The sequence below is a fragment of the Dipodomys merriami genome, unplaced genomic scaffold (assembly GCF_024711535.1).
Source record: "Dipodomys merriami isolate MVZ:Mamm:240054 unplaced genomic scaffold, mDipMer1.0.p SCAF_37, whole genome shotgun sequence".
NCBI classification, from domain to species: domain Eukaryota; kingdom Metazoa; phylum Chordata; class Mammalia; order Rodentia; family Heteromyidae; genus Dipodomys; species Dipodomys merriami.
This window is the reverse complement of record NW_027205270.1, coordinates 3,168,332-3,182,570: the sequence shown is the minus strand read 5'-3', so window position 1 is coordinate 3,182,570 and position 14,239 is coordinate 3,168,332. Positions and strand designations below refer to the sequence as shown.

General features: G+C 43.3%; 1 protein-coding gene across 6 annotated transcripts in view; it reads right to left on the bottom strand.

Moving 5' to 3' along the window:
- The window catches only part of Tet3 (tet methylcytosine dioxygenase 3), a 104,146-nt gene that overhangs the window by 13,709 nt on the left and 76,198 nt on the right, over positions 1 to 14,239 (bottom strand). For all 6 annotated transcript variants that reach the window (XM_069989008.1, XM_069989009.1, XM_069989010.1 and 3 more), the window contains 3 exons: positions 10,917 to 11,010; positions 3,968 to 4,176; positions 2,491 to 2,641 (listed from right to left, as the gene is read on the bottom strand). In XM_069989008.1, coding sequence (XP_069845109.1) covers positions 2,491 to 2,641; positions 3,968 to 4,176; positions 10,917 to 11,010 — 454 coding nt within the window. The remainder of the gene's footprint in view (positions 1 to 2,490; positions 2,642 to 3,967; positions 4,177 to 10,916; positions 11,011 to 14,239) is intronic.

Genomic DNA, 14,239 nt, shown 5'->3' with positions numbered 1-14,239 from the left:
GAAAGTGGAGGTTAACTGCCATTGGGATTTTAGTGTTTCCTCTACCATATCCATTTTAATGTTGGAGACTCAACAAGAAAATTCATTGCCAGAAAGGTCCAGTCATCTTGACTACTTGGCTACCATTCCTCAGAGCCATGGCCCAGTTCAGGCCATGATTCATAAAGCAGGCTCTTGTTTCCAGTGCTGTATGCCCTGCCACAAGTGTGGTATATGGTAGGCAGGGAAAAAAAAACAACAGAGTAATAGGTAAGAGTCTTCTTTCCTATGTTAAAGACAAGAAAGCAGAAGCAGACATGAGTTCTTTGCTATGAACTCTATAGCTGGCCTGGACCAGAGCCTGTCATGAGCCAGTTGTTCTGGGGAATCCCAAAGCTGTAGCCACCAGACTGACATACTATTTGTATTACTCAAAAGACACATATGGCTATTGAAATGTATATTAATTTTAACTAAAATTATAAATTCCATCCCTCGGTCTTACTGGCACATTTCATATGCTCAGTAATGTATGTCTCCTGTAGGGGACGGGACAGCAGAGAATGTTTCCATTACAGAGAATGCTCCACCAGATGGCGCTGCTCTAGACAAAGCAGCAGCACCTCACTATCCTTAGCAGAGTTGGGTCACCTCACAGGATGGCAGCATGGCTTGCAGAGCCTCCTAAGAGGCCATGAGCACAGGTAATTGAGAGTTTAAGAAGACAGCAGGAGGAAGAGACAAAGGCAAGTAGACAAGATTAGAAATGAGAATTAAGAGTGATGGCTTAGCGGTCAATTTAGTAGTGACAGGGATTGGCTACCTCCCTGGCTGCTGCCTCCAGCACAGAGGGCTTGAAGCCACATAGCCAGAGATGAGATTTGTGAGCTCTAGGGAAACAAAGCCTAGGATGGAATCCTGCCTTCACCTTGATCAATCCACAGCACTTGTGCAAGCTACTTGTTCCTCAGTAAAGTGAAGAACAGCGTCCAGTTCACTGGGAGATCCTAGGATGAACTCAAGTACCTGTAAGGTGATTAGGACTGACCGTATCCACCATATAGCAGGTACACAGGAAATGGTGGCTGTCAGAATCAAGCTAGTATCTGTGACAAATTAAGCGAGTGGCTTTTCATTCCTGGTAACTCTTAGGTGTTGGTGACCATGGCGTTTCTCTAGCCACTGAAGCAACTGCATTTGCTGCTTCATATGGAAAGTGGATCCTATCTTATAAAATTCTTTATCAGGCTGAAACCCAGAGGTTTGAAGAAAAGTCTGTGAGGCTCCATCTCCAAAATAACTAGCAAAAGTAGGACTGGAGATGTGGCTCAAATAGTACAATGCCAACCAAACAAGCTGAGCAAGCAAACAAGAAGCCCCGAGTTCAAACCCCAGTACTGCAAAGGAAAAAGGTATTCTATCAAATTACACTTACTTAAGCTCAGAAAATAAACATCAAGTGTTTTTCTTTGTTGTTGTGTATGTGTGCGGGGAGGGAGGGGGGAACAAAAGCTCTATGTTTGAAAATGCTTGTTAAAGAAGAACAAAGCTGGAGAACAGTTGTTTTCATGGGCTGTGGAGAGGAGGTCCAATAGATGCTCCTGCCCTACAGGAAAGTGGGAAGCCCTGTTGGTGCTAGGAACTTGGGATATTGGAATGTAAGGCCAGTCTCATGATGTTTGCCTACATCCTAGCAAAGGGACCCAGCACCTCAACTCCTCAGGATCACAGGCAAAAGACAGGGAGGCTAGAAGTGACATGGTAAGAAGCCTAACACTCGTGCCTGCTTTGTGTCTGGAATTCTGAGGTCACTTCTTGGGATGGCCATTCAACATGAACGAGAAAGGAGAAATGGTTGAGGCTTATGGCTCCTACATCCTTAGTAGAGCCTATAGTAGAGACTTAGGGGCCCTAGTCCCGTTGTCATGGGCATAGAGAAGAGGTCCTATGGGCAGTGACCCAGGTGAGGCGGCTACAGAGAGAAAGTGCATGCCTGGCATCTATATTGTATGGATGCCAGCCCAGACTGAGGTCCAGGATCCAGCATTGAAACAGTGAGGCCCTATTATGACCAGATAGATGCCCTGCAGGTAGCAAATCACAGGATACTTCAGACAGTCCTGCAAAGACTCAAGAGGATGACGCATGGACTAAAGGCCCCTTTTTTTTTTGCTGTACCTCCTGCACTCAAAAAGATGTCTCAAAAAGGAATCTGATCCTTTGACAGGACCACCTTCTGATAAGCAATTTGAATACGTAAGTCTTCAGAGTAGTTACCCTAAAGTAGTTGATTAAACTGAAAAACCTGAGGTGGTAAGTTTAAGTTTATATGCCTCTATACACCTTGTTTCACAGGAAGATAAAGCGAGTTAAAAAAACCCAAAGCCAAACAATTTACATCTTCTGACACCTGTGGTGTACCAATCTTACCTCCCATTTGACTACTGAGGACCCCAGGGGTGAGAAAGGATGAGAGGGAGGCCCTTGTGCTTCTAGCACAGCTCCACTCACCTCTTTGGGATTGTCCCCTGCGAGACGGAACTTGCGAGGTGTCTTACTTCGTGCGTACTTGCAGCCGTTGAAGTACATGCTCCAGGAACAGCCAAAGGAGAAGGAGGCACCACAGGTGTTAGGGTCTTTGCCTTGGCAGGCGCAGGTCCGACTGCAATGAACATCATAGGGTAGGTGTATGGATGTGGTATCTTTTTGCCAGACTGTTCTTCCTCCCTTAAGAGGAGGCTGAGGCCTGGCATCCCATTTACTACCCTCTCTTTCCTGACCCCAAATTCCTTCCTCAGATTTCTTTTGAGGTAGAAAGCTAGCTCTCAGCAGCCTGTTAGTCCTCAGTCCTAAATTGCTGGTCTAACCAGAGTTTATTGTTGGGAAAAGTGTATGGGTTGAGATAAGGCAAGGAATCTAGTGAAAGCCTGAAGGTTCATGCTTTGCCTTAACTGTAATATCCTGGCCAGCTCCAATGTAGTCCAGCCAGCAGGAATGACATGAGACCTAAAGCTTGAATATGCTTGCTCCTTTAGCTCAGATACTGATGGGTCTTAAAACTAATAGACACGTTACAATTCAATAATCAACAAAAGCCAGAAATCAAAATGTCCTTCAATTGGAGAATGGATAAAGAGCAACAAATCCACATAGATGTGGATACTGACATGTTAACCAAGTAAATTTCAGAAACGCCATGCTCAATGTAAGAAGTCAGGTTCAGGGACTCTAACGCAATATGATCCCAGTTATGTAGCATTCTTGTGAGAGCAAACCAATGGAGGCAAGAAACAAGATGGGTGGTTGGAAAAGGGTTGCTAAAGGGTCCTGTGGGAGTGATGGAACATCATCTTGACTGTGATGATAATGACTGTAAGTGCTAAAATTCTCCCAAGTACCTACCTAAAAGGCTTAATTGAAAGTAAATGTACCTTACCATAATAAAAGGTAGGTTTCATAAATATCAAGACCATATATTTGAGGAACACATATACTTTTTTGCTAACATCAGTTAAGACTCAATAGTGGGCTGGGAAGATGGCTCAGTGGTACAGCACTTGCCTTGCATGCATGAGGCCCTGAGTTTGACTCCTCAGCACCACATAAGCAAAAAAAAAAAAAAAAAAAAGCCGGAAGGGTGCTGTGGCTCAAGTGGTAGAGTGCTAGCCTTGAGCTGAAGAGCTGAGGGACAGCGCCCAGGCCCAGAGTTCAGGTCCCATGACCAGACCTCCCCCCCCCCCAAAAAAAAAGACTTCAATAGTAATCTGGAGTTTAGCAGTGAAGCAGAGCTGGAGCCAGAACTCACCCTGGGATCTGTCTATGGGTGAGCAACTGTTCCTCAGCCTCGGTCCTAGCTCTGCAGAACACACGGCTTCCAGGGAGGAGTGAGCCAACCCAGGGCTGTAAGAATTCCTGGACCTGCTGCCTGGGCCTGGTGGAGGACCCTGGTTCCCTGACACTGCCCACCTACTGCCACCCTGCTACATACTCATCGTTGAGGCCACATCTTCGGCTTGTGGGGTTGCCATACTTCCGGAGGGTGTCAGTGAGCTCCTGGTAAAGGGTGTCGCCAAGGCTGCGGGGTATGCCTTCCCAAGCCAGGATGAGAATGACGATCACAGCATTCTGGCAGTGGTGACCTGCTCGGTGCCGCACCAGGCACAGAAGCTTCTCCTCCAGTGTGTGCCTGCGGATCACCTGCAAGGATGGAGGGTTCAGTTAACTGCAGGAGCTATGTTTCCTTCTTGGTGTCATCCACCTGTCACTGCCACACAGACTTGGGGTGCCCAGTCTCTCAGGATAGTGTCCCATGGGTGCCACATCCTGCCAACAGCAACCACACAGATTAAGAAGACTGATATAATCACAGAACAACAACAAAAACCCCACAGTTTCTTCAAAGAATAAAATAAAAATCAGCACAAAGTCTAAGACACTGATGACTGGCCATAGACTTAGGAGTAAAATTATGCAAGATAAATTCCTAAATCAGAAATATATAGTTAGAGATCGTTTTCTTCATATTTTTGTTTTTGCATTACTAGGATTTAAACTTGCGCTTGCTAAGTGGCAGGTCCTCTCCACTGCCATGTCTCTAGCCCCTTTGTTGCTGGTTAGTTTGAGATAAGGTCTTCCTTTCTTCTCGGTCATGTGCCCGGGCAGGGTAATGATCTGTCTGTCTTAGGTTTCCCAGATAGCAGGGTTATGCCCACCACTCTAGCTCTTTCTGTTGAGATGAAGTTGCGAGGGCTCCTCTGCATGAGCTGCCCTGGCACTAAGATCCTCCTGACCTCAGCCTCCCAAGGACCTAGTATGACAAGATTACATAAAAGAAACCTTGATAGTATCCTAAAGCATTTGCAGAGAAAATGTGGTACACCTATGCGGTTTTGGTTAAAAAAGCAAGGGCATGGCACTTGGGAGAACAGTTTGTGGTTCTTCAAAAAACAAAACACATCTTAGCTATGTGAAATAATGCTGCGATAAACATAGTTGTGCTGGTAGCTTTAGTATGGCCTTGTTTGTGATTGTTTGGGTAAATGCCCAAAAGTGGGATTGCTGGGTCATAGGGGAGCTTTATGTGTAGTCTTTTGCGGAACTTCCATACTGCTTTCCAAAGTGGAACAAGTTTACACTCCCACCAACAATGCAGTAGGGTTCCCTTTTGGCCACATCCCCTCCAGATGCCGCTCAGTAGATGAATGGATCAAGAAAATGAAGTATATGTATACAATGGAATTCTATGCCTCTATCAGAAAGAATGACATCTCCCCATGTGTTAGGAAATGGAAAGACTTGGAAAAAATTATATTAAGTGAAATAAGCCAGGCCCAAAGAAACATTAGGTCCCATGGTTTCTCTTATTTGCAATAACTAGTATATGTCTAGGACAAGCAGAAAAGGTCAAAAGCTATGTACATATGACCATATAAGATGATGCTAAGTGAAATGAACCCCACAATAGGGACACAAGGGGTTTTTATCTTTCTTGCTGTTGTTTTTAATGTATTTTTAATGTACTATGTGATTTTTTTTTTTGTATATTCTTTCCCCATGGTATAACCCCTGTTTTCACTGTATTTGATTCTGGTGCCCTGCATCTTCTTTATACATTTTTCTAATTTGGGGAGGGGAAGGGAAATAACAAAATGCTGAACTAAGGATACAGGTTGACCCATTGTAACAATGAGATGTACAAGACACTATGTTGAAAATGAACTTTACAACTTTGCGGGAGGCAGGGCGGGGGGGGGGGGAGGGAGGAGTTAAGGAAGTGGGGAGGGAAGGGATGGTAGGGGAAAAACAAAGGAAGAGGTAACAACGCTTGACAGGAAATGTACTCATTACCTTACTCATGTAACTGTAACCCCTCTGTACAGTATCTTTACAATAAAAAATATATACAACCCCCCCCACAGAATTAGCATATAATCCAGCAATTTTACACCTTGGAATATTACCAAAGGAACTGGGTGTCAAAACTCTATTGTATGATTCCACTAACATGAGGTACCTGAATATGACTCGGAGAGATGGAAAGTGGATTAGGGTTGTCAGGAACTGAGGAAGAATGAGTTCCTGTTAATGGGACAGAGCTTCACATAGGGATGATTAAAAAAAAGTTTTATAAATAGACTATGCTGATGCTGCAACAATGTCAATGTACTTAATGCTACTGACTTGGACACAAAATAATTGAAATAGTAAATTTTACATTGTACATATGTTACCATCATTTAAAAAAATGCTACACTCATCAGGAACCAGTGGTTCTTGCCCATAATCTTAGCTACTCAGGAGGCTAATATCCTGGTTCAAAGCCAGCCTGGGAGGGTAAACCCAAGAGACTCTAACTAGCACAAAGCCAGAGTAGAGGTGTGGCTCAAGTGGTAAAGCACCAGCATTGAACAAAAACAACTAAGTGAAAGCTTGAGGCCTTAAGTTCAAGCCCTAGTATTAGCACAACAAAACAAACAAAAAGATATACTCAAAAACACTGAATTGTGTACTTTAAAGGGCTGAATTGTGAGGTATGAGAATTACATCTCAAAGTGGTTTGGTTTTTGTTGTTGGTGTTGGTCATGGGGCTTAAACTCAGGGCTTAGACACTGTCTCTGAGCTCTTTCACTCAAGGTTAGTGCTCTACCACTTTGAGTCACCATGCCTCTTCTGGTTTTCTAGAGGTTAATGGGAGATAAGAGTCTCATGAACTTTCCTGCGAGAGCTGGCTTCAAACTGTGATCCTCAGATCTCAGCCCCTTGAGTAGCTAGGATTACAGGAATAAGTTCCAAGTGCCCAGCAATAAACCCATTTTTAAGCCAGGCACTAGTGGCTTGCACTGTAATATAGCTACTCAGGAGACCTTAGATCTGAGGCTCTTGGTTCAAAGCCAACCTGCGCAGACAAATCCATAAGACTCTTAATCTTCAATTAGCCAGCAAACATCTGGAAGTACAGCTCAAACAGTAGAGTACCAGCCACAAGTTAAAAAGCTAAGCAAGAGTATGAGATCAAATTCAAGCTTATGAGTACTGGTGTTTGTGCACTCGCATACTCACAACACTGCTCTGCAGCTAGGAGCCAGGTGCTCTCTTTCCAGTTTTCATTCTTTCTCTAAACAAAAAGATATATCAAGGGGCTGGGAAGGTGGCTCAGTGGTAGAGTGCTTGCCTTCATGCCTGAGGCCCTGGGTTCGATTCCTCAGCACCACATAAGCAAAAAGAAAAAAGCCGGAAGTGGTGCTGTGGCTCAAGTGGTAGAGCGCTAGCCTTGAGCTGAAGAGCTGAGGGACAGCACCCAGGCCCAGAGTACAGGCCCCACGACTGGATCCGGGGGAGGGGGGGAAAGATGTATCAAGGTCCTGGGAACTGGGGAAGGGGATAGTTGAATCTTCTCAAAGGGCCCCAAGTAATGTATGATCAATATGGGGTGACCCTGAGGCTAAAGGACAGGTAGCAGGTGGTTTCTGTGCTGTGTGGCTTAGAAGAGTGGGTATGGTAGTGTTGCTGAGTGGTGAGATAACAAGGAGCATGCTGAGATCAAGCTACTTGGGAACACCTAAGTAGCTATTTCTAATAGTTCTCAACAGGATGAGTCTGGAGATCAGGAGCTGCCTGGGCTGCAGATGGACATGCTAAACTCTGTCACTTAGCCCATGTTGAAGGCTTAGAAAGTGGCACCTGGGCACAGACAATAGTTATGAATGAAATAGCCAGATGCAATGCCAGGAGTGGTGTGGACACAGCAAGGTGAAGGCATCTGCTCATTAGAAGTGAGCTTGGCTTCTATCAACTGCCTGGGGGAAATGCAGCCAGTTGGTGCAGATAGTTTGTTCCATTTGCAAGAAAAGCAAAAATGCAAACTTTTAAATGATGTGAGTGCCACATTCCATCTTTTGACAAAATATACAAAATTCACAATTTAAAATGCCTATTTTAGTGTTATTAGGTACATGGACACTGTTTTGCCACTACAATGATTTCTGTAAGTTTCTGAAGCAAAAGCTTTATTAATGAAACAATTACTCCATCCTTCCTTCCCATGACCCCTTGCAACCAACTGTTCTACTTTCTGTCTCCATAAATTTGACTCTTCCAAGTACCTTGTGTGAGTAAAATTACATGACATTTGTCCTTTTATGACTGGCTTTTTTAAATTTTAGGGCATGTGTTCAGGCCACACAGCAAGACCTAACCAGCCAAAGCTGTGACTGAGGCCATGTCATTCTGTTTTCTCAAGTGGCAAACATAAATGTCACAGATTAATGACAGCTCTCTCTCTGGCCACAGTGTTACAGCCCATGGGTATATCAAAAACCTAGAAAACAAAAAAGGGGCACTGCTCCATGCCCACACACCTTTGAAGGAACCCAGAAGGAAGAAACAACAATGTAAAAATCTAAGGAGAATGCATAATGCCACCACACCCAGGTACCACAACATTTTCTGTCTGATAATCACAGTATCTTACCTAGGTTCTGGGCAAGAATTTCCTGGCACTGTAACATCAGCAGCATGACACCAGCAGAGCCCAATCGACCCTCCCAGAGGGGCGTGGCTACCTTCAAATCACAAGGAACCTGCTGGCTTTCGGGGCTGATCCATTCCATTCTCACATCATTCTTCCAATGTATTTTCAGGTACCTATGATGTACCTTGACTTTATCCCCTAAATCCCAATCACTGCTTTTAGCTAATAGTACTGAGGTACTGGTGGGGGTGGGGGTGTTTAAGCTACAAAAACACAGACATAAACCCTGGCTGAAAACACAACTCCTGGACCAGTGTGCAGCGACCCCACAGGAAGTGATTCTACCCCAGGCAGGTGGATGCTGCTGCCATTTCCCCGTGATCACAGAGCACTGGATAAAGTGCTTGATGCCAAGCTACCACCAAGAGTAATCTTCCCTTAAAAGCACTTCTGAGTCACTTCTCTAGCAGGCGAGAGGAGAGGGAATAACTACCCCCTCTTACCTTCCAAAGTAGGTAGAAATCGTTACAGGAGCCCTCCTACCAAAATTCACCGAGTATTTGGCAGCTGTATATCAAGCACCTCTCATTCCCAACCTGCCACACTGACAGTGGCTACAAAACAAAACCCCCCAAATCCTCAGCACTATTTTCTTACTACTCAGTTTTGTGACCAACTACCTGTGTGTTTTTGCCATAAGAAAAAAAAATGTTTTCTTGTATTATCATTAGCATGGAAAATTTCCTACACTTGCTACACATCCCCTTCTATGCATCGTCTATAAAGTTTTGGGGATCTCCATCAGCTGTTCCATCCCTGAAAGAACCTCAGGCTGTATTCTACATGTGCTCAGACCCTGTGAGATCAATGTACTGAGGATGGGGTTCGTCCCTTCTAACCTTCAGCTTCCTGCCCATAATAAACATGTTCTTTCAGTCCTGGGCAGAGTCCTGCAAGTATGATCAGGAACAAAAGCTTTACCATCTACTTCTAGGTTCTGAACATACATAGTCTCTTCTTTAATGCTACCCACATAACCAGCCACCTCTCTCTTTAAGCTGCTATCTTTTCTGATGCTGGAAATGCTTCTAGCTCTATCTGTATCCTAAGGATCTTCAGTTTCTGATCCAAGATGTGAATTTCTCAAAAAACCAAACAGAAACATCACTGTCATTCTCTTGCCACAATTATGTGACAGACACAAAGATGGAGACAATATTTGTCATACCCGTGAGTGCACTAAGTAGCAGATTCCTTTGTTGTATGTAATTCTGCAGTAGAGACTGAAAACAGTTAAAAATAGGCATGTGGCAGTTAAATATTCACAAATCTATAGCCACTAAATGCAAAGATGCAGAGGACAGGGGTCTGCCAATTTAAACCAGCATGTGTGCAGATGGACAAATGCTGATGAAGGTCATCCTACTAGTCTCCTCAGAGTCAGCCATATGTGTTCATCAGCCATTGTGACTTTGCCCACATGACCTTCTCCTCACTGGGAATGCTTCCATTACTGCCCAGTCCACTTAATATGGCCCAGTGCCCATGGCTTCACACCTCCACTTTCTTGGGAATACCTAACCTGAACATCAAATCCTGCCACTCAAGTCCCTTGTTCTTGACTTCTACAGCAACATGTTTGCCTCTCCAAGTTAAATCTCATCTTTTTATGTCCCCACTACTTTCAGGGTCTATAAAGCATAAACAGCTTGAAGATGAATATTCTAGGTTCCTTCAGAAGTGTGTGGGTATGAGCAACTCGTATACATACCCTCATTGAGTACCCAGCAGATGTTAAACTCATAGGTATTCCAAGAGCCTGGTTTCAGCAGAAGCAGATGATTAAAGAGCTACCTAGAGTGAGAAGGGAAAGCCAAGAGAACTGGCCTTTGTTTTTGGTAACTGGGATTGATGTCAATGATAATTCTCCTTGCTGAAATGCTCAGGCTTCCTGGCAAGAAACACTAACTCAGAGGCTGGGCAGAGGCAAGGTGGATCACAACCCTGTAAAGCCAGAGGCTTTGCAACATCCTTCAGGTTGGATCACAGCAGGGTAACCTTCAGGGTTCTTCCTAGGTTCCAGGACCATAGTTACATGGAGATGGGAGAGGAGACTCCTCAGGGGCCCATTTCCTCAGAGTGATGGCAGCATTTCCAGCTCCCCATTTCCTTCCCCTTTAGCTCTGAAGCACAGACCACATGAACTAAGCAGAATGATTAACACAATTACAACAGAGCTCAGTATACCAGAGACTGGCATTTAATCAAGACAAAGACAAGCAGCTTTTGCTAGGAGAAAATGACCCTAACCAAGCACTAGGCATTGGCTCCAGAGTCTCTTCATGGTGAACATGTCTGTTGCCTTCAAATACATCCACCCCTTTGCTTGTCTGAAACTTGTTCTGCTATATGAGCTCATGGGCAAAGACAGCCAGGCACATCTTGGCTGTGGGGACTTGACACTCACCCACTTGGCAATGGGGCAGCCACGGGAGCTCTTTCCCTCCTTCCCCGTGTAAATGACCTTCTCAATCCGGATGGCTTTCCCTTTCTCTCCATACCTAGAGAAGGAAACAGATGGTACCATCAGTATAGTGGAGCCACAAAGGAAAATAACCCATGTCAAGAAGGCAAGCCCTTATGCATATTAATTCAAACTTCTAGTTACTCGGGAGAACAACAGAAAGTTTAAATTGTTATTCTGTAATCAGAGGCTCTTGAGACACAATGGGTACTTAGCAGGTTCCTAGGCTGGCCTTTGCTTTTCTACCCATCTTCTGTTTACATTCATCTTTAGTCCCAGTACAGGGGGCAGTTAGGCAGAATGTCCTTGATTAGTGACATCAAGAGAATCATTTGCACCCATCCCTGCTAGCAGAGTTATCGAGCATTCACTATTTATAAATTCAATAACACAAAAGAAAACAAATGGGGAAACCATTTACTTAACTACCCTAGCTACCCTAAGAACAGACAAGACTGGGGGAGTGTTCTGGTCACACACAAATACCAATGTCCATGTTCACCTAGACAATATTGAAGCCTTCTACATATACTCACTTCCCTGGGCCTGTCCTGAGTGCTCAAAGCCTAAGTTTTCTAACACCATCTAAGCAATGATGAAAGTATGAAACAGAGCATAACTGACTTGCCTAAGGCCACACAACTTTATCAAATACATTTTAACATCTAAGAAGACAAGTGTTGAACAGTTTTTCTTCTTTGATCAATAAACATAATATGTTTAACAGACTTTGTGTAAGTCAAGCTATCCTTATTGAGTTTGTTTTATAATGATTTCAATTTGATCATGGCACCTTATTTTAATATATTATTAAGGTGTAATGCTAGCATAGCTACTACTAAAATACACATTCTCTAATTCACTCCAATTCTAGAAATCATGTCCTCAAAAATAACCACAAATACATCAGGCTAGGGGTATAGCTCAGTGGTACAAGAGTGGGTATGATTAATCCTACCTGACTCAGAGATACACATATCTTTGTAGATGGTTAGAAAGACTGAAGGTTAACATTAAACTTTTAACGAAGTGTTCTGCAGGAGGAATAATTGCTGAAGTTTCATCCACTCTATACTTGAATTTTTTTTTTTTTTGAGACAGGGTTTAGCTATGTCACAGAGGCTGGCCTTAAACTCACTGTCCTCTTGCCTCTGCCTCCTGAATGCAGGGGTTTACAGGTGTGCCTCACTATAGCTGGCCTATACTTAGATTGAGTCCCTTTCTCTTATTGTTATAATTAAAAATGATAATAAAAGGGTTTTTATTAAGCTTTCTTCGTTCTAAAGATAACTAAGGACCTCAGCTAGTATTCTCCAAGGATGAAACCACGATCATTATCCATATCATCTAGAAAATTAGTAGAAGTAAGAGGCAGGCTCTGAAGTTTCATCCTTGACCCACTTGATGAGGAACTTGGTCGAGTCTAGCACTCTGTGCTTCCACAAGCCTCCTAAACATTAAGAATCATTGCTCTAAAACTGTGCTTCTCCAGAGTTAGCTCTGCCACCCTGAGGAGATCAGTTCTCCCACAGCTCAGCAACTTGCAAGCACAGTGTTGGTTCTTTGTTTCTAGAACAAGCATTTATAGAACTCCTAGGCTGCAGAGGTTCCCTTTTCAAGACAGACTGCACAAGAATGTGGGTAGTGATGCACCATTCTCAGATATGAGTTTGAAAACTGACTCCAATTATCTGTGACAATGAGGATCCTAGGTGTCTAAGCATTCAAGTATGAAGTCCATAAAGAAATTGGGAGCTGGGTGCCAGTGGCTCACCACTGTAATCCTAGCTACTCAGGAGGCTGAGATCTGAGGATCATGGTTCAAAGCCAGCCTGGATGAGAAAGGCCATGAAACTCTTATCTCCAATAAACTACCAGAAAACTGGAAGTGACCCTGTGGCTCAAGTGGTAGAGTGCTAGCCATGAGATGAAGAGCTTAGGGCAGCATCTAGGTTCTTCAAGCCCTACAACCAACCAAAAAACAAAAAACAAAAAAAGAAAAAAGAAATTGGGATACTCTGGGATTTGCTGTCAACCTTCCCTCCTTTCCCAGATCTGTATCAGAAAAACTGAAAGTACTAATTGCTCCTTAATTTCAGTTTATTTTCCCCTCTCTGACTTTAACCAACTCCTGTCACAGTATGGTGGTTCTTCATAGAAATGATGGAGGAAAGGAAAAGGAGAGAAAGATAGTCAAGGCCATTTAAAAACTTGCCTCCCTCTTCCCCCTACCCAAGTATTTTCATTCATTCATTCATTCATTCCCCTCTTTGGTTCCACTAAGGGCTAAGAATGTGGCTCAGTGGTATAGCACTTGGGCTCAATTTCCAGCATAATGACAACAATAATAGCCTATAAGGTAAAAATAACAAGTGACAAAATTGGGGAAAAGAGGGAAAGGGTCAGAAAATAAAGGACTGATAGGTATATAAAATACAATTGGTGGAATTGGGGGTATATTTTTGAGACAAGCCTGGAATATGTTATCATAGGAGATATAAGAAACATTATTAAAGACTCTAGGCTCAGAACTAGAGGTGACACATTCCTTTCTAGTGTGTGCATGTGTGCACAAGTGTGTGCACACACACACAAGTGCTCATGCATGTGGGGAAGAGATTGTGGTAGTGATAATACAATGCTGACTCTACACTTACTAGCAGCCAACATAAAGATGGAAATGCAATCTGTTACATGATTTACAAGGTTCTTGAGATAAAAATAAACCAGTTGCTGAGGAAAACCGTAAGTATTCGTGGTGTATTCTTGAGAGGAATTCCTCCCTTGAATGTTTCTAGAGAATCTAAAGTTGGCTGCTATTTCTAAGCAATGAAGAAAAAAATACATTCTCAACTTTATCACTGCCTAATGATTCTTGTTTCAGGATATACTCTGTTTGAGTTAAAAGTTACTTAGAGGGCTATATGGAAATCTTATGAAATTATTATTCTGCAAAAATGTAAAATGCAGGAATGCAAAATCAAAAAACCAAACAGCCATCCTAGACCAAACATATATATATGACTCCCTTGCAGCAAATGACATGTTGACATTCCTTACAAAATAAATCTCTTTGGCCCAATGCTGACTTGTCCAGTCTGGGAACTGTAGGAGACATGCATGTGGGTGTATGTAGTGGCATGTACAATACACACTGCTTTAAACCTACTTGGTTCTCTTGGACTCAGAAGAGCCTTTAAATCCTATCTGAATTTACAGAGCAGCTCTGTGATCAAATGCTTTTCTGGTGGGCTACTCTAAACAGA